We start from the raw sequence: 26,054 nt of genomic DNA on the forward strand, positions 1-26,054 counted from the left end.
AAATGGTTCGCAGTATAATACCTTTATGTCACATCTAGTAGATCTGTTTCTATAGCAGCCCTACCCATTTCTGACGTAGCCTACAATTACGTCACCGCGCACGTCCATGTCAGGATTACGTGGCTTCCGGGAGACGCGTTGGCAATTTCCTAAACACAGCACAGTCACTTCAGCGTCAACCGAGGCCAGGGCAGGGGGAAGGTGTGTGTAAGTGTGTGTGTGTGTGTTGGATGTAACACGGGCTTGAAAACGACCTGCTGAAACAGAAGACAGTTGGACACCGTTTGACATGAGCAGGTAGTTTAATTTTACAGTCCATTTACTCAGTTTCGGTGTGTTTAACGTTTGACTTGTTGGTGTAGTGATGTCGTGCCCAGTTAAGGCTCCTGTGAGTTTACCGAGGCGCTCGGTTTCAGCCTTGATTTTTGATTCATGTGCCATACATATAATTAACACTTTTATATTCATATTTACTTAGACTTTTTATGTGTGTCACTTTCTGCTTTCCTTTTGATAAAGCACACTGTTTGATAGCTAAGCTAAGCCTCTGTACTGTCTGTCAAACCACGCAATATCAGGTGTCGCCACATTGATAGCAGCTTTTAAATTAGCAACCTGCCGGTGTAAAGCTAAATCTGACCTGTAAAATCTTAGTGTTCATTTTTTCAGGGATGTTTGAGTTAATATGTTTTGTAAAAATGCGTATGTTCGCTGTCAGTTGTCATTTTTACAGTAAAGCCTCCTGCTGTTGGTTTTTAATGTTCACCTTAATTTTTTTAGTTCGTTTTTGCTGAACTTGCAGGTCTGATTGTTCACATTAGATCCAACCAATAAGTCATTTTCGAAAAAGTATTCGTTATCCTCCTCTCTTGGATCCTAAATATAGAAATGTGACTACGTCAATGTCAGCGCATAAAATTCTTAGTAAGCACGATGTCATCTAAAGTAAAAAGAGGATGTAGAGACAAGAATGTGGGAAAGGAAACTGTCTCTTCTTGACTACCTTCCCCTGGTTGTAATTTCCAGATGTCCCTGCAGTAAGTGGATTGTCACCATCACCAGGTCTGCTGGCTTTGAGCCCTGCCTGTCCTGGTATTGTTGCAACAGACAAATAGATCCAGGGGTCAAACTGACACTGCTCCAAAGGAGGCTGAAATGAGAGAGTCATGTACTCTGGTACTTGTCCCATTACATGATGTAGCTTCAGCTTTTCATCTCATTTTAAGTGATGTATTATGTTACCATTACAGTGGCAGTTTGTCCTCATCTGTCCTGAATATGTGAAATAGTATTGGTAAGGGTATACCTCTATTGGCCCATTTGATTTAAGTACCCTATCACTGGTCGGTGGGCTAATAAATAATTTGAGGTGGTGTTTATCCTGTTTAGGCCTTTGATCCGAACTCTCATGGAAATAGTTTCCTGTCCCTCATGCCTTTTGGAGACCCATGGGGATCAATAGGAGGCACCAGATCACATACAGCATCAAAATAAATAGAGATCTGCTATGTTTTCTAGATTACCTGGAATTTAAATATTTCAGATTGTTTGCCGCAGAGAGATTTTGAAGCTCTCCATGGTCATATAATACAACTAACATGTTATGTCAGTAGTAGGTTTGGAACATTTCGCTCTCTCTATTTTGGTCTCCAGTTTCCTTTGTGATTTCCAGAGTAGTGTACTGACACGTGAGGGGCCTGCAGCGAGTAAATTGTTGATGATGCCATCTCAGAGGAATGTGTAAGGGGAAGAGCAGCCCTGCCTCTGAGGCTCCATCTCTCCGAGTCTAGACCATTTTATTCTTGGCAAGGGAAATAACATATCCTCTGCCTTGTCTAAGCCCAACCCAGGCTAGTCTTGCTAAAGTTTGATAATAATGGCTACAGTAACATATGCCACTAGATTTCCTTATTTATGTAACCACTTTTTGTACAGTTTTGACAACAGTCAAACCAAATTGCCCAAGCCTTATAAATAACCTATCTGCAGGAAATCCTTATGAGCTCAAGTCGGATTGTAAATATTCCTGGAGCTACAGCAATGATCGTGCTGGGGGCAGCTGGTGGATTCCCCTCCACACACACAGAACACTCAGCAGCTCTTTCCAGATGTGTTTAATAATTTCCTGAGACCTTCCTTGTAGGTCCACATAGATCACAGAGGGTGGCAGAGTTTAGTAGCTCACCAGAAAAGAGGAACAGCCGTCTAGTAAAGTGTTAACAGGAAGGAAGCAAACCTATTTACACTTGATCAAAACTTCAGAGTTAAGCTACAACAGGCAGCTTTGATCTACTTGGTGTTGGTCACACTCAATTAACATGGATTGCTGCTAATGAATTTATTATGTTGACATGACACATGAGTTGAGCTGTAATGAGGTTAGAAATTTGAAGAATCAATGAGGCCTTCTTTTACTGGGACCAGCCATCGAGTTATAGAAAGGCTTTCCAATGTCGGCCACTCAGTCGGTTTGTTTCAGTAAGTAAATTTTCATCAGAGGCTGCGGAGAGTGTAGAGTCACTGATTCATGAGTAACTCAGGATGACATGACCTCAGCTACAGGACGACATGGCCGGGCCGCTCGGGTAAAGAGAAGTCTGTTTCTGTTATCTTCCCCAGTGAGGAATTAGGGGAATTTTTAATCTTGATTTGTCTGGTTGTTCAGCTCTGAGATAAGAAGTGAATTCACTGTACCTGACTCTACACGCCAAAGGATACAGACGTGAAAGTGATGGACCATGTTTGAGACACCTTTTATTTTATTTTTAAATGCTTGGCCTTCTTTTAACCTACATAGCACCAGCCTTGCATTATTTTCATATATTGTACACTCTTAGCTCATATAAATGGCTGTGAGACTAATACGTATGTCTGTTTAATCCTCAGGGTGCCCTGACATGGACACAGAGATGATTCCCAAATTTTCGTCAAAGGATGAGGAAGTTGATTACTGGAAGTCACAAGCCCTCAAATATAAGAAAAGGTAGGCCACATGGTTTCCTTCTCATGTGACAAGATAATGTCTATACTAAATTTCTTTTCTGTGTGAGCTGACGTGCGTAGCGTAACCTCTTTATCCATGTTTAAAATCATTCACAGTGCACTGTACACATGAACATAGACTAGATGTTCTATTGTGTTCTCAGCTTTTTGCTTACTAAGTTCATTCTTGAAAAGAGGGTTATGTAACAATGTGTCATTGTTTATTCTGTGATCTGTCTTGCCAGAACATTGAACCAGATATCAGATGGCAGCAGTCGCCCATATTAAATAAACACACTCAGAAAACATTCAAAACTCTGAGCTGCAGTAACACAACTTTATTTAACGAGTTGTAGACACTCACTCTTATATAATAGGCAGATGCTCATTTGCCGAGTGTGTAGTTTTGTCTGTAGTTTTGTCTGTTTAAAAGTTTCAGCGGAGAAAGACTGGGTTTAGCCATATAAGGCAAATGACCAGACAAGCGTTTTGAAATCGGTGCCCACAAACAGCTGTGGCTTACTCGGAAGGAAATGACTACATCTTTGATTTCTTAAACAGAGACCACAGCCTATGTTGGGATAGGCAGCAGTGGTGCTGGGGCCCGTCATTCTCTCCTGGAAGTGTACAGAGAAGGTTAAAGTTCTGGTGGTTTTCTAAGAAATTCCTGCTGTGGGTACATACTGTAGGGGAAAAAAACATCAACCCATGGAAAAAATAACTAAGTATAGCCCATAGTAGCCATGGCTTGTCTCACACATGTTTCGGGGAGTATGTTTTCTCAGGATCACTTTTACAGTAATCCATTCAAAGTGCCAACATGCTGTGTTTATTAGTTACCTATTGAGAAGTTATCTCTCTGAAGTGATCTGACTTCTTCCATTTTGTTGCCACCAGGCTACTTGGAAATCATACAGTCTTCAGTCATCACTAAAACAACGTCAAATGTACTTGTGTTTTCTCAAAGTCAGTTATTTAATGCTGCACTGTGCCACACATATGGTGCTCTGCTGGTCATTCTAAACCGTGAACAACGTCAGGGAGGACAAGTCTGTGTGGTTAAACAGGGAGGTTATAGTGCCCAGCGTGCTGATGAAGCAGCCTCTGTGGTGCTGGTATGTGTGGAACGAGCACGACACAACAACTGATTCATGGATTCCACTGCTGTGTAGAGCCACTGAGAGGCCATTATCCCAGCACAAGTCAGCTGATCTCAGGCCAGGGTAAACCATAGTGTCAACCACAACAGGCGGAATAATTAGGGTCAATTTAGATTACTTCAATTCAGAGATAATACCACCACACTCAAATTAGTTCTCCATCCTACGCTACATTGAGATACTTACATAGATATACGCACACATAGCAGAAACTAAGTAATAAATTATCCTGTGTGTTTTTCCCAAAGGTTCCCCATGAAGGGTCAGTGCTGACCAGCGTGTACACACATCCTGTTCCTTAGCCTTTATCCTCATCCTGTTTCTTCGCCCTCTCATTTTCTGCTCACCCCTGACCTTTAACCCCCCTCTACAGCTGAGAACACATGACAGCAGGTCTGTTTTCCTGAGCTACTTCTGAACCGCCTACTGTCACAGTTCAGCTGTCTCTTTAGAGCTGTATATTTAGAATGCTTAACTCGACAATGCTGAGCTGCACACTATTTCCTGTTTGGCAGAGACAGGATTGAAGGTTAAAAATCTACAAATATCTGACTGGCTTTTCATGCAGGTTTATTTCTGGCCAGTGGACATAAAGCTACTAGAACATGCCTGAGCCTGGCTCATCTTGCAGGACAAAAGCCAGTCGGTTTTCTAGAGCTCATGGTCATTCAGCCAGTCAGCTCAACACAATTGAATGGTGGACGATGAACAGGGTGGCTGGTAATTGACAATGATTGTTGATGTTTTCCCCATTGTGTACCATCCAGTTGCCATGATGCACAGGAGGAGTTGCAGGAGTTCCAGGAGGGGAGCCGTGAACTGGAGGCTGAGTTGGAGGCACAGCTCAGCCAGGCTGAACACCGCCTACGAGATCTACAAACTGAAAACGAGAGACTGAAGAACGAGGTGGCCAACCTCAAGGTAACTGTGCCTGTTGACTTGCTGTGAAGCTTGTTTTGGAATTTGGCTTGCATTTAAGGTCTACAGGTTAGGATACTAATAAAGTAATTTGGTTACTTAAGAGGTTATGTGATCTGTTAGATCCTGAGGACAAGGTCCAATGTCTGATTTGTATGCTAGGTGTTAATAAGGCATGCCCTTAGGTAATCCCTCAGCACTCCTTAATTGGATGTCAGGATAAGGAGGAAGAAAATAGAAAACTGCAAGGACAGGTTGGTTTCTTAATCACAGCAAGCAGCACCACTAGTCAGACTTTTCAGTGTGATCCTTTTATGATCGTGTACATTGTTGAGCAAATTACCATATATACGTTGAGGATGTTGCCATAGCTACTGTACACTCAGCAGAAAAGGATTGTGATTTTTTACATGGCCCAACATGTGAGCATGCTTGCTGCAGCTAATGCTAAAAACAAACTGTGTGAATGAACCAGAGAGGCTGTGAATCATGCCTTCCTGTCTCTGTGCCTCAGGGAGCCACATTTCAGCCATGCGCCCCTGCCACTGACTAACTGTAAAGTACCCCAGAGCAAATGAGCCACAGGGACTGTCCAGGGAACAAAGAGGCCATTTGAAAGTGAAATAAAGTGGAAGAACATCTTCACTAGCTTATGATCTTATGGTTCATCAGGTTTCCCCTACTGTTGTTAATGACTATTGCATTGTACATAAAATAGCAAATGGTATTTTCACACTAAATGCCTCTGTAAAAGGAAATTAAATTGGATTTTACCTGGAACAACAGGTCTCTTTGAAATCCTTGTGTCTCTCCATACACTCACCCCCCAAGCCTCTTTTCTCTTCCTCACTCTGTCCATCTATATCAGGATAAGCTGGAGCAGCAGTACGCCCAGAGTTATAAACAGATCTCAATGCTGGAGGACGACCTGGGCCAGACTCGCAGCATCAAGGAGCAGCTCCACAAATATGTCCGTGAGCTTGAGCAGGCTAATGATGACCTGGAGAGAGCCAAAAGGTCAGAGAGACACAAGTGTAAACAGTATTGTAGCACAGTGTAACAAAAAGCACAACATCTTTCATTCTGCCATTTCGGAACAAGACAAAAGAGTATATATTTAGATTTGTTTGATTTATAACATACTATCAGATTCTGTTTTTTGTGTGATTGTTCTAGTATTCAGAGCTGCAGTAATGAAAAGGAAAGATACTAACAGTTGTTCCCATCATTTTCTTTTTGCAGGGCTACAATAGTGTCTCTTGAGGACTTTGAGGGCCGTTTGAACCAGGCCATTGAGAGAAATGCCTTCCTAGAGAGTGAGCTGGACGAGAAGGAGTCTCTTCTTGTGTCTGTGCAGCGGCTGAAAGATGAAGCACGAGGTAAAGACAAAGCACAGGCGAATCCATTCTGCCCTTTTTCAAGACAATATGGCTTGTGTGTAAGGGTTAATGGAGGAGTATTTCACAAGTTTGACTCTGTCCTCTGCAGACCTGAGACAGGAGCTGGCAGTACGGGAGCGGACTACAGATAGGATGTCTGCACCCAGCTCACCCACCTTAGACACCGACAAGATAGATTCTGCAGTACAGGCCTCTTTATCCCTCCCAGCCACGCCAGTAGGAAAGAGCATAGAGCACCCCTTCATCAGCTCAAAAGGTCAGGTTTAATCTCACTCTTATATTTGCACACTGGAGATGGAAAATAAACTGCTATGTGTACTAATATGGGCTTGTATGATCTAGCTCTGACCAATGGCTGTGGCAGCTCATCCCTCACTCCTTCTGCTAGAATCTCAGCTCTTAACATTGTTGGTGATCTCCTGAGGAAAGTTGGGGTAGGTACCATTCCTTTAAATGAAAAATTCACTTTTTTTATATGTATATCTTTTTGGACACAGCATCGTTATGTACAGTATTTTAGGGTTGACAAAGTAAACTCAAAAAAGTGCTTTATTATTCTGAATAGGTTGCAGAACACTGAGGAGCAATGTCTCATCAGCCATAGAACAAACTAAGGCTAGAAGACACATTGTGTTTTCTGTTTTGTCACTAGGCCTTGGAGTCCAAACTCGCCGCCTGTAGGAACTTTGCCAAAGACCAGGCAGCAAGAAAAAGTTATTCCACTGACAACGGCAAACTTATCAACAGCAATGCTACCAAATTCTCTCACTCTCTACATACCTCTTACTTCGACAAAACGTGAGTAAACCCGTTACACCTTTTAATGAACAGGGACTTGCATAAAAGCTCCAATCTGCAGAAAAATAATTGGTGTTTTTATACCTGTTGTTATGCATATTTATTAGTGTGTCTGTGTTTGCTAATGTTATACATGTTCTTGGCAACTGTAGGACTGTTAATGGTTTGGACCCTAGCTCCTTGACCTCCATGGCATCATCCAGAGCTGTGTCTCCACCAGGCATGCTGCCTCTGAGTGTGTGAGGCATCCCCCATGCCAGAGAAGACACTTTGAAAGACCATTACATTGTGTGCTACCAGTGTATGTGTGTGTGAGAGCGACAGAGGGCGTTTGAAAGGAAGAGTTGTGTGTGTGTGTGTGTGTGTGTGTGTGTGTGTGTGTGTGTGTGTGTTTGGGATTGTGCATTTTTGAACCTGATGTGTGGAAGAGAGGCTTGACTATACAATTAACTTGCCTCCAGGTTGCAGCTCTAAATGCATCTGTGAGTAGGTGCACAGTTATTTGTGCATATTTTCCTACCACATACTTGCATGTGCCTAAAGCTGTACTGTACTGTGCTCGTATGAATGTTATTGCAACGTGTTGCTCTCTAGATGTCAACTCTGAAGTGGTTATCTTCTTCTGTCAACTTTGAAGTGGCTATCCACTGTTCATTTGAAAACTACTATCCCTGACAAAAGGTCCTTAACAGACTACAGCTTCATCTTAGCCTTTTTTCCCCCCTGTATTTTCACTTAAATTGCACAGTTAAGCTAATTTCAATTTAGAATGTATTATATTTAAAAAGGGATGTGTTTATATTAACTAATTTATCTCACAGTATGCTTTAAAATGCAATATTTCCTATTTTGCAATTTCTTTGCATGTGTGCATATGTAATGTGGGGTTGGAGAGGTATAGTTGGACCCCATATTCATGACTGAAGTGAATGTTGATCGTTCAAAGCCATGTAGCCATAGTGCAGTCTTTCCTCTTGTTACTGGCTACTTGCTGCAATTGATCTGGAAGTAGTCTTTGTGTTAATGGTTGGAGATATCAGCTGGTTCTGTCCTCTGGGTCAAACCTGCACTTAAACACACAGCTCCTCGCAGGTTTCGCTGCAGTCCAGTGTTTTCCTCTTTGGGCATCCATTGGCATTTTGAGGGAACAGTTTTGCCTTTTTTTAAATGTTTAATGTGGATATATTTTTTTTTTTTTCTTTTTTTTTTTTTCAAGTATTGTGACAGGCTCATTTACCTCGTTCTGATGCAATGGCTATTATCCATGGTGGATTTTTAATATAAAACCCACACAAAGGTATACACAAAGCAAAACAGAAAAGAGTCAAGGAAACCTTTTGAGAATGTTAACTTTGACTGGTTTATGTGAATTCATGGTAAAGTGTGGCCTTTGTGTCATGCAGCACATTTGCTGACTCTCTGTTAATTTGACTTTGACTCTTGGAGTTTTAGCAGGTTGGATATTGGCAATGTATTCATTTTACATCCCTGATTTTTGTCTAAATCCATTTTGCTCACAGACGTCTCCTCATCATAGATCTTTGTGTCACCGTTTCGATATCTCAAAGCATATTGGAAGCCTTTAGCATTCACAGTTATTTAATAATTTGAGATGTCACCTTGAGAACTCTATGAGCCTGTTACTTAAGTGTGTTCTACCTTCAGTGTATATAGCTTGTAAGGATGGTAATTTTGCCTACCACATTTGTACATACTGACATTTGGCTTTAAGGTCCTATTTATTTCAGATTCTGTATGGCATGTGTTCAAATAATGAGTTTTACTGTTGTACAGTGGTTGAAGCCATTGTATTACGATATCAAATTGTCAAAATTGTTGAAGTAAATAAAGATTGAGATGAAGACACTGCACTGCTTATTGTTTAAGTATAGATTATATACTTTAAAGGTTCTGTAAATAAGATTTTTTACAATAATATATCAGCAAACAACAATTTTCTATGTAAAGATATAGTACAGTATTGGCGTCCTGAGCAGAGAACGAAGCCGCACCCCCTCTATATGTGTTGTAATCTGAGTCTCTGTTCTTTGTTTAGGTAGGTGGTATGGTAGTGCATGCATGTGAGTCCCTCCTGGTCTCTCTTGATAAACTGTTGGTCCTCCCCACATTTATAAACACAGGGACCGCCCACAGGTGAGATGGCACAGTGCAGTATGCAGCGTTCAGGTGAAAGCAACCCTCCAGAATTTCCCCCACTGAAGAAACCACTTTTTCAGCTATAAAGGCCTCGGACAAAGAAAGTGATAAGACCAGAGCACAGGCAGACAAGTATAGGGGCTAATGCCTCAAATCTGTGTTGGCTGGTGGACCCTCAAAACATCCATTAAGTCTGTTATTAGTGACCAGCTAGAGGGCTTGATAACATTAGCCAACTTGCTGTTACCCATATTATGAATGTGTTCTGCAAATGTTGCCATCGCTAGCTGTCTATCTGCAAGCGTTGATATAGTATATCATGGCAATGCAAGCTTGGGCTACTGGTTGTGGCTGGATTGTTTGTTTGTTGGCTCTCATATACACGATATCTGTATTCAGTTGTGCTTCTTGTTGTGTGTTTAGTTGCAGCCTTCAGTGGGTCTTGAGAGAAGGGGGGTGGGATAGGCCAGAAGTGTGGTAGACATAGCATTGATCTGAGATGCTGGCGGTCTAGTGCAACATCTAGTGGCAGTGACGATCACTTACAGTACTTTTTTTTTTTTTTAAATAAATAAATAAAATAAAAAATCTTAGCACAGGTTTCACCTACTGGACATTTTTGTGGAGCTTCCAGGCCCATTTTGAGACCATTGTCAGTGGTACACTTTGTGATAAGAATCTATTCTGAAACAACGATTACCAAGGTCAATAATGCACTATAGACAGTTTAGATTTTTATATAAACATTTAATCAACAAAATATACATTTATTAAACAATATTGTTATTTCAAATTGATTCATGGTACCAAATTCATTAGGTCCCCTGCCAGACTCAGTGTCCATCAATGCACAAATTAAAGGCCCAGTTTCTTCTCCATATCCTGCTTTAAAATGTTCTTCTTGATCTAGAAAAATAAAAATGGCAGCCATCTCAGTTTTATTTTGATTAATCATAAATCATCCTCCCCCCTCATATTGATGATTTAGGTACCTTTCCAGAGACAGTCAGGGGGTAGCTGTCTACAAAGATCACATAGTGTGGGATTTTGAAGTGAGAAATCTAGAAAAAAGAAAAATAAATATCAGTCAGTGATAGTAGTGTTGAGCTTTTGTTTGTTTTATTTATCACCTACTCTCACCTGGCCTTTGCAGAACGCTCTAATCTCCTCTGTACTGGAGATGTGGCCGTCCTTCAGCCTGATGCAAGCACACACCTGCTCGCCCAGCCTCTCATCTTTCACTCCAACCACCTGGGAAAATGGAACACCTAGAATTTAGACCTGCCACCACAGCTGATTAATGTGACCTCTCCATGAAACTTATGTGAAATATATTAGTATTGTTTACAAAAAACAACAAAAAAAGAGATTTTAACTGCAGTTCCTGCATGAAAACTACAGCTTCATAAGTAGATCGCTACTATCAAATTTTCAAAGATACTTTGCTGCCCCCAAGTGGTTTTGAATCTTACCTCCACCTCCTGCACTTTAGGATGTGTATAGAGAAATTGCTCTATCTCAGCAGGGTAGATGTTCTCCCCTCCACGGATGATCATGTCCTTAATGCGTCCTTCAATACGGCAGTATCCCAGACTTTTCAGGCTGGCTGTGTCACTGTGTAGAGGAAAATTGTAGAGAAAAATTGCAATTCCTAAGTGGAGCATCAACCTCTTTGCCACAAACATAGATGTCCAGTGTGCTACCCTGAACAAAACAGAGTTTTGTTCAGGGTAGAGAAGACGAGTTTGATAAAATGCATTGCCATACTCATCCCTCCAAGTACAGAGCCAAAGCAGTGGTACATGGATACAGGCACACACACTCGCACCTGAGGCTGATGGAAATATAGAAAAATAAATTAATCATGTTTCATTCTTTGTGTTTTCTTCAATTCAAGAGACAAAATGGACTTACTATTGATGTATAACCCATTCAGAGACCCATAAAGTAGGCATTATTTACAATATTGTGATGGGAAAGAGTGGCTCCCTTTGGACTCCCAGTAGTACCCTAAAACAAAAAACATAACTTGATCTGAATCATTGTTAGATCTTCACTCACCTAGCACTTTGTTAGGAAAACCTGTACAGGCTAGGGGCTTCTGTTAATGTTCACCTCAACATTAGAATGGCAAGATCAATGAAGTCACCTCTTTGCCCATTTTTGCCCATTTTTGCCCATTTTTGTATCAGCAGGGAGCTCAACGGAGTCAGGTACTGGCAAGATGGCAACGGCAGAGCTGCCCACTATGCGCTTCCAAACTGCTCTTCAGAAACCTATGTCCATCTTTATTTACAGTCTATGGGTGGAACAAGCTACCAAATTCTACCAGAGCAGGTGTGTTCCTCTCTTCAAGAATCTCTTGAACACTTGAAGCGCTTACTATGCTCTTTTGGTGCACTTCTTTACTTGATCTCCTTGCATTTATTAAATAGATGTGGTATTTATCCCAATGTTTCCTACTGCACTGAAACGTTAGTGATGTCCCTCACTTGCATGTCGCTTGGGATCAAAGCATCATAAAAGTAAGTTATGTAAAGGTAAGTCTAAATGCAAAAGATTCACATCATAAATGTGCGGTTGACAAATCTGCAGAAATTATGTGATGGAACCATGCCAACATGAACCAGAATCTCAAAGGAAATATTTCGAACATCTTGTGGAATCCATGCCAGGAAGAGAGCAAAGGGAATAAAGTTCTTGATGAATGTATATGTTACATCATGATGTCAGTCCAAATAACACAATGCATGTACGCCATTGTAAAAGGTGCAATACTGAAGGTTACTGATGTGAACTGAATGTTGATGGGATCATCGAAGGACAGCTTGCTCTGTAGATCCATCAGCTCTTTGTGGTGCCGACTCTCCCCTGCTTGCATCACATCCTCTACGTGGAGCATCCCTGGCTGTCTGCTATCTGTCACAATCACCATACGCAAGTCTGGCACCCTGGCAGACCCAAGACAGGATCTTTACATTACATCCAGAAAACCTTCAATTATACATAGTTTGTGAAGTATTTATGGCTCTTACTCCAAAAATCTGTCATACCTGGAGCTTTTGACCGTGCCAGCTGGTGTCAGATCGATCTCTGGGCAGATCTCTCTCAGCATCTCGCAGAACTTCTGGGTTTTAAAGTGGGTAGGGCAGACCACTGCTTTACACTGGACCTAGACACAACATACTAATTAAGTTGAATTTAAATTCATACATGCTTTTGTGTGAGGAATTTGCTAGTATGACAGAAGTAAATTGACAGCTGTCAGTTGTCTAGATTGACATGCTTTTGCGTTTCACTTTGGTTAAGTAGTGACGCAACACTGACCGCAAGTTATACCTTATTCAAAGTAAACTCCACTTCCTTCACCTGATAGGCTGGGTTCAATGACACCTGCAAGGATAACAGCAGTTTAAAATCAAATCTATTATACAGCCACTCACCACACATTTCTAAGAAGACCTTTACATTTCATACGTTATATGTCATGTTCTATAATGCATAAAGAATATTATATCATCCTCTGTAAAGAGGTTAATATATATGAAGGAATTATAATGACCTGGTAAACATATAATGGTACAACTAGATTAAAAACTCCCCTGGACCCCTGAATAGGTTCAATGTCCTACTCACTGACACTTGACAGCATGATGTAATTTGTCCAGTCACTGAGCTGAGAGACTTTCTGTCTAACCACAAGGCTACACTGCTGCAAATGTCATTTTAAAGGCATACACAGCTCCCAAACTCACCAGTATAATTCCAGCCTTGGCTGAAGCAAATTGGAAAAGGATCCATTCATATATGTTGGGTCCCCAAACCCCCAGTCGGTCACCTCGCTTCAGCCCCAGAGCAAGGAGACCTGCAGCCACCTTGTCAACCTGCAGCAATGAATGTCACAAAAATATTAGACAATTTTAGGAACCACAATTAGAGATACGGATTTTTTTTCTAATACATGCAATTTAATTAACCTGTTATAATTAACCATGTATACAAGCGTGATAATTATTTCTCATTTTTCCTAAAGACTGGAGCAAGAGAACCAGAGAGACGCTGATAAAGTGGGCACATTTTGCATCCCAGGACCACTACAAAGGATTTCATCAGGAGTCAAAAGGTCAACTAACTATTTTATTATCCTGCAAAATTAAGACTGAAAGAAAAACAACTTGTACTTATCAGTGGTTTGATACGCTAAGGTCACTAATTAATTGTTAATTACATTATTGAAAGAGGAGACCTGTAGTGTTAGAATTCAAATCTCTTGACTCTTGACTCTCAGTGGCAAATGTTTGGATAATTTGATTGCAGCTTTCAAAGCTCCAAAATTATCAACTCATTAGTAAGATGCCATTGTGTTCAAAGGTTGACACATGCAAGAAGGCTCCTGAAAGCCAAAGCTGATGGCTCAAAATCTGAGACGCACATCTTGCTGAAACTGTGCAAAGGTTTTCCAGATGCCATCCTGCAGGAAGACCACGGCTTCACGGTCAGGCCAGCGCTTCACCGTGTTGTCCAGGCTCTGGCCCACAGTCAGGGGGATCAGAGGGAAGGTGGAGGTGCCATGGACATAGCTTGTGGTCAGAGAGGGTTTGTGAGGTGGACTGTCCACATGGAGTGACCGGGCACTGATAACAACATTCAACAAAAAGCACATTGGTCAAATAAAGTGTGCAGACTATGATTTGAACATTACCCTTAGAGTAACTGCATTTATAGTAACTGTAACTGATTATTTAACACTCCTCTACATTACAGAATACATGAGCCTTGGGTAAGCCGATGAATAAGACATAAAAACACACACCGTGCCAAGATAATCAGACTCAGACTCAATCTTAACGCCCAAAAAAATACCAGAGCACGAGCTATCTAATGCAAGCAAAAACATAATTTTTTTTTAGTGCAGTGATGTGACCCTTAAACAAAACAACCATGCAGAATAACAGTGAGCTCATATTGTTGACAGACAGCAGAATAGTTGTCGTCAGCCTTTGAGGACATGAGAGCCAGAAATTACCAGACAAATGTTTTCTTGTTCTTTACATGATGTATTTATGTTGTCAGCTAAAGAATCAGGGTTTCTTTGGACCTCAGTGTTTCTCTTATTATGTTGTAAAGGTATTACTCCTCAAACCCAAAGATAATTGTTAGCAGGAATTAATAACTGTGCAACTGTTGAATTTCCTAGCCATTAGTAATAAGCTGAAGAGGGAAAATTCATGCCTATAAGATGCTTAATCATTGTTAGGGAACAAACCCACCATTGTGGCAGATCAGCAAATATTCGTTCCACCAGACAGCAATTGAGAAATCTACACATTCAAGGCCACACTGAGGGTTGAGAGGTTAAAGTCTGAGATACCTGGTCATTAAATTTGACAACATCCAGCCAAAAAGGGAAGGGAACTGTGAGACAGAGACTGTATAGCTGTACTGCCTAAAAATCAACTGCGATCAATTAACAATGTTTGTGTATATCTTAGCCACCTCCAGGTTATGCATTTAAAGCCTTTGTAAAAAATAACATGGCCTTTATTTTTTTAATCACTGGCTTAAAACCAAGTTAATATTTAGATATCTCACAAAAGCCTTTGATTGATTTAAAAGCCATGTTTTTCTATGTATTGTTAGCCATTGCAGACATCTGTATTTAATTTGTGAGTAATACCATGTTGCCATTCAACCACTTGAGCATGAAGAGCATAAACTTACCGACACCACTGGAGCAAACTTACACTGCATGATTTCCATGTCTTGCTGTTTCTGAGTCCATCCACAGATCGGGGACTGTGAGCACAGCACCTTAGCAGTGAGGAGGAAATCAGTCCTGACATTGGTGTCAAGTGTCACACAGTCAGTCTGTTTCAGCTAATTCTAAATACAGTTCTGATATATCTGAGTGGAAGACACTGGGTGTTGATGAGCTGGTTCTTACCAGTTTACCTTTACTCTGGTTGGATTTTACCCCTATATGTGTAATATTTAACCTCCACTCATTATTCTCACTGGCTGAGAGATAAGAGGCCATTCAATTCACGTTTTAGCACATTTCAAGAAAAAAAAACTTTAATTCCATTATAATATTTACTATTGACCAATTCTGACAAGACCATACAAATCATGAAGTCAAATGTAGTTTTATATGCCAAAAGTGAAAGATTTTGAAATGTCAGCACTCAAAAGGCAAAAGACAAGGCCCTGCTAAAAACATGAACCAAGAGGAGGGAAAAAGTTGTCCTTACATTTGCTCTGTATGAAATTTTAGATGAGTAAAACAGCTTCATCAGATGTCTTGGAAGTAGACATAAAAATACTGCAGTGATCAACAACACAGCTAGACCCAAAGTATAATGCATTACCTATTTTAGCTCGATCATAGTAAGATTGTTTTTCTTGTGTAATATTTAAAACAAAACAGTAAAAGTACCTCCCCAAAGCTCAAAGTCAGTCAGGAGAGACTTCATTCTGAGTTAACGAATAAACTTTTATTACCATGTGGAAAACAAGAAAGGAAAAGTGAGAGATGTGAGAGTCTTTGGTGAGTAGACCCCGCCCTGATGTCATCATATTTGAAAATGGAGTGAGGCTGTGCAAAGTATAGGAAACCACCCGGGGTCTAGACACTGGTGGTGGTGGTGATCAGAAGAAGAGAATGCTGGAGATCTGGATGGGATGAGGAGTGGACTCTGATGAGCTTGACCTGGTACTAGATATAGAGACTGGAGGTGAAATGGGTGGAGGGTCGCAGCAATATGAACTGAAATGACAGCTGACAGCAGAAGAGAGGGGAACAGATTTTAGAGTTTGACAGTGACAATGTGATTAGCTGGTTGAGATTTTGGTGAAATCTGATTGGTTACTGAAAACACCTTAAGTCAGCTGATTACAAGAAGTGGGTTGAGAGAGAGAATTGTGAATGAATGAGGAATAAAGATAGTTCTCCTGGTTGAACTCAGGGTTAGATTCATTGAAGGGACAGAATAAGAAAAAAATCTCATAATACTGCAACTGTTTTTAAAATAGAAAGGAAAAATGGTGTCATATACCAGAATTCTGAAAAAAACAAAACAATACTGTGTAATCTTGATTAAATATTGGTGGTAATTGTGTTCTATAGTATGATTTACCAACCAACCCAGCAGTCGCAACCATACATCAGGTAGAGACCATTTTTCTGTCCTCACCAGAGAAAGGGCATTGTTCTTTTCCTTGCTAAAGCCATTGCATTACAATATATTGTCAAAGTTGTTTAGGTAAATAAATAAAGATTAAGATTATGAATACGCTGTGTATTACTGATTACTGTTTAAGTAAAGATTAGATACTTTATAAATAAATTCTTAGCACATAGCCCATTTTGTGACCATCATAAGTGGTATACCTTATGTTAAGAATTTATTGTCAAACAACTATTAGATCAAAAAGATCAAAATATACGCAAATAGGTCACAAGATTTTATTTTTAAATGAATATTTAAACAGAAAAAAAAATCAGTTATACAGTCCCAGTTGCATTACTCTCCCCTGCCAGACTTCTTTTTACCTAGCACGTACCCTCCATGTCCATCAGCCCACAAATTAAAGACCCAGTTTCTTCTCCATATCCTGTTTTAAAATGTTCTTCTTGATCTAGAAAAACAAAAGTAGCAGCCATCTCAGTTTTATTTAGATTAATCATAAATCATCCTGCTAGTGTTGATGTGTTGGTATTAGAGCAGAAGTTACCTTTCCAGAGACAGTCAGGGGGTAGCTGTCTACAAAGATCACATAGTGTGGGATTTTGAAGTGAGAAATCTAGAAAAAAGAAAAATAAATATCAGTCAGTGATAGTAGTGTTGAGCTTTTGTTTGTTTTATTTATCACCTACTCTCACCTGGCCTTTGCAGAACGCTCTAATCTCCTCTGTACTGGAGATGTGGCCCTCCTTCAGCCTGATGCAAGCACACACCTGCTCGCCCAGCCTCTCATCTTTCACTCCAACCACCTGGGAAAATGGAACACCTAGAATTTAGACCTGCCACCACAGCTGATTAATGTGACCTCTCCATGAAACAACAAAAAAGAAGATTTCAACTGCTGTTCCTACAATGAAATAGACAAAACTATACCTTTGCAGTGGATCACTGCCATTAAATTTTGAAGCATACTTTGCTGCCCCCAGTGGTTTTGAATCTTACCTGCACCTCCTGCACTTTAGGATGTGTATAGAGAAATTGCTCTATCTCAGCAGGGTAAATGTTCTCCCCTCCACGGATGATCATGTCCTTAATGCGTCCTTCAATACGGCAGTATCCCAGACTGTTCAGGCTGGCTGTGTCACTGTGTAGAGGAAAATTGTAGAGAAAAATTGCAATTCCCACGTGGAGCACCAACCTTTTTGCCACTAACATAGATATACATCTCTACCCTGAACAAAACATATTTTTATGTTGAGTGACATAAAGACATATGTCAACATTCATCTTACCCAGTCCTGTACCAGCGATCTTGGGAGATAACCTCTCCAGTTTTCTCAGGATCAGCCCAGTACCCGTGCATGACACAACTGCCTCTGATCATCAGCTCACCTGATGCGCCTAGAGGGACTATCTCCCCAGTACTGGGGTCCACCACTTTAGCCTATAGTTACAATCATACTGTAAGTCATAGTGTTGTCATGGAAATGTGAAGGTTGTGCGAAAGAGGAGGCATACCTCAGTGTGGCTCATGATACAACCAACAGTATTTATCTTCAGCTCCTCGTTGTCTTGTGGGAATCCCAAAAATGTAATGGGGCTATTCTCAGTGGTTCCATAAGCTAACTGTTAAAAATTGGTGGATACAAGTTTTTTTAAGCTAAAGAAATGTTATTTGAAAAAGGTACAGGACATGTAAATGCTCACCGTTATCTCTTTCATGTTCAAGTCTGTTCTCAGTTTTCTCACAATCTCAGGGGGGCATGGAGAACCTGCCATGATCCCTAAAGCACAACAAATGGATAAGGATGCTTCAAATAATAATGGCTCCAAACATCAAACCAAATCCACAACAACATAGCTTTAGTCTTTACATTTCTTACCAGCTTCAATTGATGACAAGTCATACTTGTGTAACTCTGGTTGGCTAAGCAAGTCAGTGAACATTGTGGGAGTGCCATAGACGATATTACACCTTGAGTAAAAATACATTGCAGTCAGTGAAAGTGCATTGTGTTTTCCATTTGTAAGTCATTTGGGTGATGAGAAGTGTTTCATACTTTTCACTCTGAATGGCCTCTAAATTGGCAAGGCTGCTGTAGCCAGGGGAAGGGAAGACGAGTTTGATACCATGCATTGCCATACTCATCCCTCCAAGTACAGAGCCAAAGCAGTGGTACATGGGTACAGGCACACACACTCGCACCTGAGGCTGATGGAAATATAGAAAAATAAATTAATCATGTTTCATTCTTTGTGTTTTCTTCAATTCAAGAAACAAAATGGACTTACTATTGATGTATAACCCATTCTGAGACCCATAAAGTAGGCATTATTTACAATATTGTGATGGGAAAGAGTGGCTCCCTTTGGACTCCCAGTAGTACCCTAAAACAAAAAACATAACTTTATCTGAATCATTGTTAGATCTTCACTCACCTAGCACTTTGTTAGGAAAACCTGTACAGGCTACGGGCTTCTGTTAATGTTCACATCAACATTAGAATGGGGAAAAATGTGACCTCATTGACTATGACCATGGCATGATTGTTGGTGTAGACTACAACAGCAGAAGCCCATGTCCGGTTCCACTCCTGTCAGCCAGGAACTGAAATCTAAGGTTGCAGTGGGCACAAGCTCACCAAAAGCGGGCAGTTGAAGACTGGGAAAAAAAAACTGGGCTGGAAAAACGTAGCCTGGTCTGGTGAATCTGGATTTCTGCTGAGGCACGCAAATGGCAGGTTTACAATTTGGTGTAAACAGCATGAATCCATGAACCCAACTTGCCTTGTGTCACCAGTCCAGGCTGGGAGTGGTGGTGTAATGGTTTGGGGAATGTTTTCTTGGCACACTTTGGGCCCCTTGACACCAATCAGTCATTGTTTTAATGCCTATCTAAGTATTGTAGCTGACCATGTGTATCCCTTAATGGCCACAATTTACCCTCCTCTAATGGCTACTTCCAGCATGATAATACACCATGTCACAAAGCAAAAGTCATATCAAACTGGTTTCATGAATGTGACAATGTGTTCAGTGAACTTCCATGGCCTCCCCAGTCGACATGTCTGAATCCAGTATAACACCTTAGGTTGTGGTGGAACAGTAGATTCGCAGCATGAATGTGCAGCTGACAGAAATTGTGTGATGGAATCATGTCAACAAAAGAATGTTTCCAACATCTTGTGGAATCCATGCCATGGAAATGTGAGGCTGATTTGGAGCCAAAGGGAGGAACTACCAAATGTAAGTATAGTGTTTCCAATAAAGTGCTTGATGCGTGTATATGTTACATCATGATGTCAGTCTAAATAACACAATGCATGTACGCCATTGTAAAAGGTGCAATACTGAAGGTTACTGATGTGAACTGAATGTTGATGGGATCATCGAAGGACAGCTTGCTCTGTAGATCCATCAGCTCTTTGTGGTGCCGACTCTCCCCTGCTTGCATCACATCCTCTACGTGGAGCATCCCTGGCTGTCTGCTATCTGTCACAATCACCATACGCAAGTCTGGCACCCTGGCAGACCCAAGACAGGATCTTTACATTACATCCAGAAAACCTTCAATTATACATAGTTTGTGAAGTATTTATGGCTCTTACTCCAAAAATCTGTCATACCTGGAGCTTTTGACCGTGCCAGCTGGTGTCAGATCGATCTCTGGGCAGATCTCTCTCAGCATCTCGCAGAACTTCTGGGTTTTAAAGTGGGTAGGGCAGACCACTGCTTTACACTGGACCTAGACACAACATACTAATTAAGTTGAATTTAAATTCATACATGCTTTTGTGTGAGGAATTTGCTAGTATGACAGAAGTAAATTGACAGCTGTCAGTTGTCTAGATTGACATGCTTTTGCGTTTCACTTTGGTTAAGTAGTAAAGTAAGTGTGTGGTTTTGTAAGTAGGTTAATGCACTGTGACGCAACACTGGCTGCAAGTTATACCTTATTCAAAGTAAACTCCACTTCCTTCACCTGATAGGCTGGGTTCAATGACACCTGCAAGGATAACAGCAGTTTAAAATCAAATCTATTATACAACCACTCACCACACATTTCTGAAAGGAATTTACATTTCATACTATACCTGTTATATTCTTTAATACATAAAGTATATTACATTATGCTGTTTACAGAGGTTAATACATTTTTAGGGATTATAATGATCTAGTAAACATATAATGGTACAACTACATAACAACTCCTCTCAGCCCCTGGATAGGTTCAATGTCCTACTCACTGACACTTGACAGCATGATGTAATTTGTCCAGTCACTGAGCTAAAAGACTTTCTGTCTAACCACAGGGCTACACTGCTGCAAATGTCATTTTAAAGGCATACACAGCTCCCAAACTCACCAGTATAATTCCAGCCTTGGCCGAAGCAAATTGGAAAAGGATCCATTCATATATGTTGGGTCCCCAAACCCCCAGTCGGTCACCTCGCTTCAGCCCCAGAGCAAGGAGACCTGCAGCCACCTTGTCAACCTGCAGCAATGAATGTCACAAAAATATTAGACAATTATTTATTTCATGGGCCAAAATTAGAGCTAAAGATTTTTTTGTAATGCATGATATTTAGTTAAACTGTTATATATACAAGTCTGATGATTATTTATTATTTCTTCCACAGACTGGAGCAGGAGAACCAGAGAGACGTTGATAAACCAGATGAGCATTTCAAGGTTCCAAATATATCAACTGAATAGCAAGAAGCCATTGTGTTCAAAGGTTGACACATGCAAGAAGGCTCCTGAAAGCCAAAGCTGATGGCTCAAAATCTGAGACGCACATCTTGCTGAAACTGTGCAAAAGTTTTCCGGATGCCATCCTGCAGGAAGACCACGGCTTCACGGTCAGGCCAGCGCTGCACCGTGTTGTCCAGGCTCTGGCCCACAGTCAGGGGGATCAGAGGGAAGGTGGAGGTGCCATGGACATAGCTTGTGGTCAGAGAGGGTTTGTGAGGTGGACTGTCCACATGGAGTGACCGGGCACTGAGAACAACATTCAGCAAAAAGCACATTGTTCAAATACACTGCACAGACTATGATTTGAACATTACGCTTACAGTAACTGCATTTATAGTAACTGTAACTGATTATTTAACACTCCTCTATATTACAGAATACATGAGCCTTGGGTAAGCCGATGAATAAGACAACCAAACAACCATACATAAAAATACTGAGCTCATATTGTTGACAGACAGAGTGGTCATGGTTGACTTTGAATACATGAGAGCCAGAAATGACCAGGCAAATATTTTCTTGTTCTTTATGTTTTTGTCAGCAAGAGTATCAGTAGAGTATAACTTGAGTATGAAGAGCATAAACTTACCGACACCAATGGAGCACACTTGTGTTGCATGATTTCCATGTCTTGCTGTGTTTGAGTCCATCCACAGATCGGAGACTGTGAGCACAGCACCTTAGCAGTGAGGAGGAAATCAGTCCTGACATCGGTCTCAAGTGTCATACAGTCAGTCTGTTTCAACTGGATCTACAGTCCTACTGTATCTGAGTAGAAGACACTGAGTGTTAATGAGCTGGTTCTTACCAGTTTGACTTAACTCTGGTTGGATTTTATCACTGTTTGTGTAATATTTAACCTCCACTCCCCTCCTCACTGGCGGAGAGATAAGCGTATCTTCACCATTTGGCCATTCACAGCACATTTCAGAACTTTTCAAGAAAATATTTACTTCAATTCCATTATAATATTTACTATTGACCAGACAAAACCATACAAACAGTAAGTTCAAATGAAGTTTTATACACCACACAGTATCTGCATCTGTTTCAAAAGTGAAAGATTTATGAAATGTGAGCACTCAAAATGCAAGAGACAAGGCCCTGTTAATACATGAGCCAAAAGGAGGGAAAAGGTTTGTTCTACATTTGCTTTGTATAAAAGTTTAGATGAATAAAACATCTTCATCAGAAGACTACACAAAAAAACTGCAGCAATTAACAACAGAGCAAGATCCAAAGCACAATGGTAAGACTGATTTTCTTGTGTAATGTTTAAACTTAAAGCCAAACAGCAAAGGCATGTGTCCCAAAGCTGCAAGATATGGACAGAATAATTAAGAAATTGTTAATATGCAATCAAAAGCATTAGTCAGAAAGACACTGTTTTTCTCACTATCCTCAGCAGAGAAAGTTGTCCTATGAGTCAGTGAAATGAACGGCATCCACACCGCCTCCATAGCCTCAGATGCAAACAATGGACAGATCCCACAGAGTAATTGGTGCAAGGGTTCGTTGTTTCTGTATTATTGACACGGTCAGATAGGGTCAGATAAAATTGATATCATATCCTGCCCCATAATTACTTTGGTGTTGCAGTTCCACAGATTGACCGTTAGAGGGCAGTGAATAAAAAAGCAACTTCTGCTGACAACTTTCAAAATAAAACAATGTAAACGGAGATAGCTAGGTGGTCTATACTGTTTGTTTACAGTTGAAACTTGATTTGTGTGCTGTTATGCCACCAGTCATAATCACAATCTCTAATACCGAGACCAGCAGTTGACAGATTTGACTCACTAACTGTTAAATTAGCTCAATTCCGTTTCCGGTCGGTGGTTACCAGTGCAGTTCGGAGGAGTTTGTGTCCCATTGACGGTGAGACATGTTCACTTTGAGATGCTTTGAACACACTGTCGCGTTCACATCAACCAGATTCGTTTGAAAAATCTACCCAAATAACACTAATTTAAAACTGCTGCTTATTCCATCTGTTCTGGGTGTTGTTACTGCTTTGCTAACATCAACTATGTTTGCTAACTGGCATCAGTTCTGCATCAGACTGAACTACATGAGAAGTGACATTATGAATGAATATGAAAAGCGTGGAGGTCGACACACAGAGGACGGGTTTTAGACTGTGTGACATGAAGTTAATACAATTCATGCTTGTCCATTGAACGAGATTCAGAGATGAAAAATACCGATTTTTAAGAGCAATGAATCACGAGGAGGCGTTACCAGAGCAGAAACCATTAAGACTATTTAAAAATCTAAAATGTCAATGTCGAGTCTTTCTGTCCCCTTCAGAAAACACATCCTTGAAGTATGGCTGGGAGAAGAGCTGCACTCAAGGCCATTGACTGGGTGGCTTTTGCAGAGAGGGTCCCACCCAACCAGAGGACCATGTTCAACAACCTGAAGACACGGAGCGATGCTATTTCTGCAAAGTTTGTATTCCCGGTCAAATACCATTTCCAACATTTGCCATGACCTTTACCTTAAAAAAGTGTAACAGTGGTGCTTCACCAACACTTTGGCACCACAGTTTCACTTCTAAATGTGGTATTGTGTGGAAATTGTCAGGCATATCTACATGTTCATGGTGGTGCAGTGGTTAGCACTGTCACCTCAAAGCAATAAGTTCCTGTGTCCAAACCCACCAGCTGGAGTTTCTCACCCTTGTCTGCTTGTCTGCAAACACTTCCTCCCACAGTCCAGTAACATGCAGGTTTTGTTAATGGGCAACACTAAAGTGCACGTGCATGTGGGTTGTATGGATATAGAAGATGAACTGATGGACAGCCTTTAAAAAAAAAAAATAAATAAATAAAAATTAGCAGCGATATAAACAGGAACAGTAGCCTACAGAAAGGTAACCATATGATCTGTGTTCACAGGCTCGCCTCTCTGCCGGAGAAACCTGCCGCCATTGACTGGAGCTACTACAGGTCAGCTGTGGCGAAAGCCGGCATGGTGGATGAGTTTGAGAAGAAGGTAAGAGAAGATCGCAAAGTAAACAAGCTATTATTGGTAGGTTGGGATGTTATGCCACTTTGGATAATTACTTTTAGGTACAGTAATGGATGTCTGACTATAATAACAGCATGTAGAGCATTTTATTGTTAATACATGTAGTTCAACTGTCTGTTTCCCTTCAGTTCAGCACCCTGAAGGTCCCTGAGCCTGTAGACACTCAGACAGCACTGATCAACTCTCAGGAGGCAGAAGCGGTGAGTGTATCTGTGCCTGGTGTCTAGTATAGACCTCTATGTGTCCTCCCATGAACACCTTTTAAAAAGCAGCATTCATCCTGATACTTGATAGGTTTTCTCAAATAATTACCCCACAGTGCCTGTGTGCGGTACTGAGTTCAAGTGTGGTCAGAGCAAATATTTAAATATGTCCAAAGCTAGATGGTTTTGTGTGCAAAAACCAGTAATCACTGAGGATGAACCAGATACTTGTAAGTTATTTAGGTTTACATGCAAACTTGTTGGAGATTTTTTTTTTGTCTTGCAGTATGAACCATATCATACCATATCATCTCTATATCATATCTATCTCTCTTTTATTTCTCTGTCTTTCAGAGCACAACAGCTGCTGCCTACATGGAAGCATCCAAAGCTCGTGTCACCCAGTATGAAAAAGAGGTGGGTACTTAACATTTAAGCTTACATTATCAGCCCCTGTGTGTATCATTAGTACAGCAGAACATTGCCTTAAACACAAATCTACAGACTTAGACTCCCAGCTAAAAAATGCAGAGCAAATTCATCATTGGACTCGGTTGTTCTTTAAGATCCTTCCGTCAGCTGTAATAGGATACTGAAACTATAATTGTTAAATCTGATACTTCTTATTTCCACCCACCTTCTTAATTTGCCAGATTCAAGTGGAGAAACTTAATTAAAATCCTGCTTTTGTTCCCCCAGCTGGACAAATTCAAGAACATGATTCCCTTTGATCAGATGACCATCGAAGACTTGAATGAGACTTTCCCGGAAACAAAGCTGGACAAAGTGAAACATCCTTACTGGCCACACAAACCCATTGCTGAACTGTAAATGCACCAGTGTCAATTCTATAACGTGTATCTTCCATTGAGGAAACCCTGTACAGTAAATGTATAAAAGTCCTGTTTGCTCATTCAGGAGTTATTACTGAAATGTTTTTTTCCACTGTCTGTAAGAGCTGAATGAATGCAGGGAAAAAATGAACGTGAAACATAACACATTTTTTTTGTTTTGGTTTCTTCTTAATTAAAATTCAGTGCCTCCTAAAAGTAAATAAAAATTAAAAAAAACACATTGCAACATTCTGACTTTTAGTGATCAGTAAAAATGAGTTAAAGGTCGTCCATGTTCACAGGCCCATTATAAACAAGCTCACAGATCCCTCACAGGCAAACAACTGTTATTTTATTACTGGATTTCTTCCCAGGCGTCATGAACTCAACTTGATCTGTTGGACTGTGTTTTCTTTCTAAATTTGGTATGAAATATCCTCCAACACTCACTGAAAATCTAACCCTTGTGGATACACTGATGACTTTTTAAGTACACGCTCGGCCAAATCGCTCTCAGCAGAAAGCAGAGTATGGTTTCCTTTCCCTCATGGAGTCCCTGTTGTCTTTGGGACAGAGACTTTTAGTTGTCAGTGTTCTGCATCAGTAGGGCAAAAGCACTCCTCTCTTCTCT

General features: G+C 40.7%; 3 protein-coding genes and 1 pseudogene across 9 annotated transcripts; 2 read left to right on the plus strand and 2 right to left on the minus strand.

The window, feature by feature from the left end:
* The first annotated feature begins 140 nt into the window (after positions 1 to 140).
* Positions 141 to 9,124, plus strand: ndel1b (nudE neurodevelopment protein 1-like 1b). The gene is made up of 9 exons (XM_023410006.2): positions 141 to 297; positions 2,887 to 2,983; positions 4,910 to 5,063; positions 5,929 to 6,077; positions 6,303 to 6,439; positions 6,549 to 6,716; positions 6,803 to 6,894; positions 7,113 to 7,258; positions 7,411 to 9,124. The coding sequence occupies exons 2-9, from the start codon at positions 2,898 to 2,900 to the stop codon at positions 7,499 to 7,501; spliced, it is 1,023 nt and encodes a 340-aa protein (XP_023265774.1). The 5' UTR covers positions 141 to 297; positions 2,887 to 2,897; the 3' UTR covers positions 7,502 to 9,124.
* A 1,017-nt stretch (positions 9,125 to 10,141) lies between these two features.
* Positions 10,142 to 15,344, minus strand: LOC111657753 (medium-chain acyl-CoA ligase ACSF2, mitochondrial-like; annotated as a pseudogene). Its single transcript, XR_015437495.1, has 11 exons — positions 15,137 to 15,344; positions 13,848 to 14,049; positions 13,171 to 13,299; positions 12,755 to 12,808; positions 12,469 to 12,587; positions 12,204 to 12,366; positions 11,330 to 11,425; positions 10,888 to 11,249; positions 10,556 to 10,666; positions 10,408 to 10,476; positions 10,142 to 10,321 (listed from the first exon to the last, which is right to left on the minus strand). The product of XR_015437495.1 is annotated as a medium-chain acyl-CoA ligase ACSF2, mitochondrial-like (transcript).
* A 543-nt stretch (positions 15,345 to 15,887) lies between these two features.
* LOC111657754 (medium-chain acyl-CoA ligase ACSF2, mitochondrial-like) lies at positions 15,888 to 22,182 on the minus strand. 6 transcript variants are annotated; one of them, XM_023410050.2, is made up of 17 exons: positions 21,944 to 22,182; positions 21,399 to 21,600; positions 20,966 to 21,094; positions 20,552 to 20,605; positions 20,226 to 20,344; positions 19,961 to 20,144; positions 18,892 to 18,987; positions 18,660 to 18,811; positions 18,483 to 18,574; positions 18,307 to 18,383; positions 18,118 to 18,225; positions 17,892 to 18,043; positions 17,602 to 17,743; positions 17,298 to 17,408; positions 17,150 to 17,218; positions 16,979 to 17,053; positions 15,888 to 16,193 (listed from the first exon to the last, which is right to left on the minus strand). In XM_023410050.2, exons 1-16 carry the CDS (start codon positions 22,063 to 22,065, stop codon positions 17,003 to 17,005), a joined length of 1,860 nt encoding a protein of 619 aa, XP_023265818.1. In that variant the 5' UTR covers positions 22,066 to 22,182; the 3' UTR covers positions 15,888 to 16,193; positions 16,979 to 17,002. The 6 variants fall into 6 exon arrangements, with proteins under 6 accessions (XP_023265818.1, XP_023265817.1, XP_023265819.1 ...); XM_023410049.2 differs by having other exon boundaries at positions 16,968 to 17,053; XM_023410051.2 differs by having other exon boundaries at positions 15,888 to 16,130; positions 21,944 to 22,181.
* Positions 22,183 to 23,025: 843 nt separating this feature from the next.
* Positions 23,026 to 25,588, plus strand: atp5pd (ATP synthase peripheral stalk subunit d). Its single transcript, XM_023410056.2, has 6 exons — positions 23,026 to 23,232; positions 23,665 to 23,804; positions 24,255 to 24,351; positions 24,516 to 24,587; positions 24,945 to 25,007; positions 25,290 to 25,588. Exons 2-6 carry the CDS (start codon positions 23,683 to 23,685, stop codon positions 25,419 to 25,421), a joined length of 486 nt encoding a protein of 161 aa, XP_023265824.1. The 5' UTR covers positions 23,026 to 23,232; positions 23,665 to 23,682; the 3' UTR covers positions 25,422 to 25,588.
* Positions 25,589 to 26,054: the final 466 nt, after the last annotated feature.

Source organism: Seriola lalandi, unplaced genomic scaffold (assembly GCF_002814215.2).
Source record: "Seriola lalandi dorsalis isolate HSWRI2012SDOR001 ecotype SW California unplaced genomic scaffold, Sedor1 jcf7180002054412, whole genome shotgun sequence".
In the NCBI taxonomy this organism is placed as follows: Eukaryota; Metazoa; Chordata; class Actinopteri; order Carangiformes; family Carangidae; genus Seriola; species Seriola lalandi.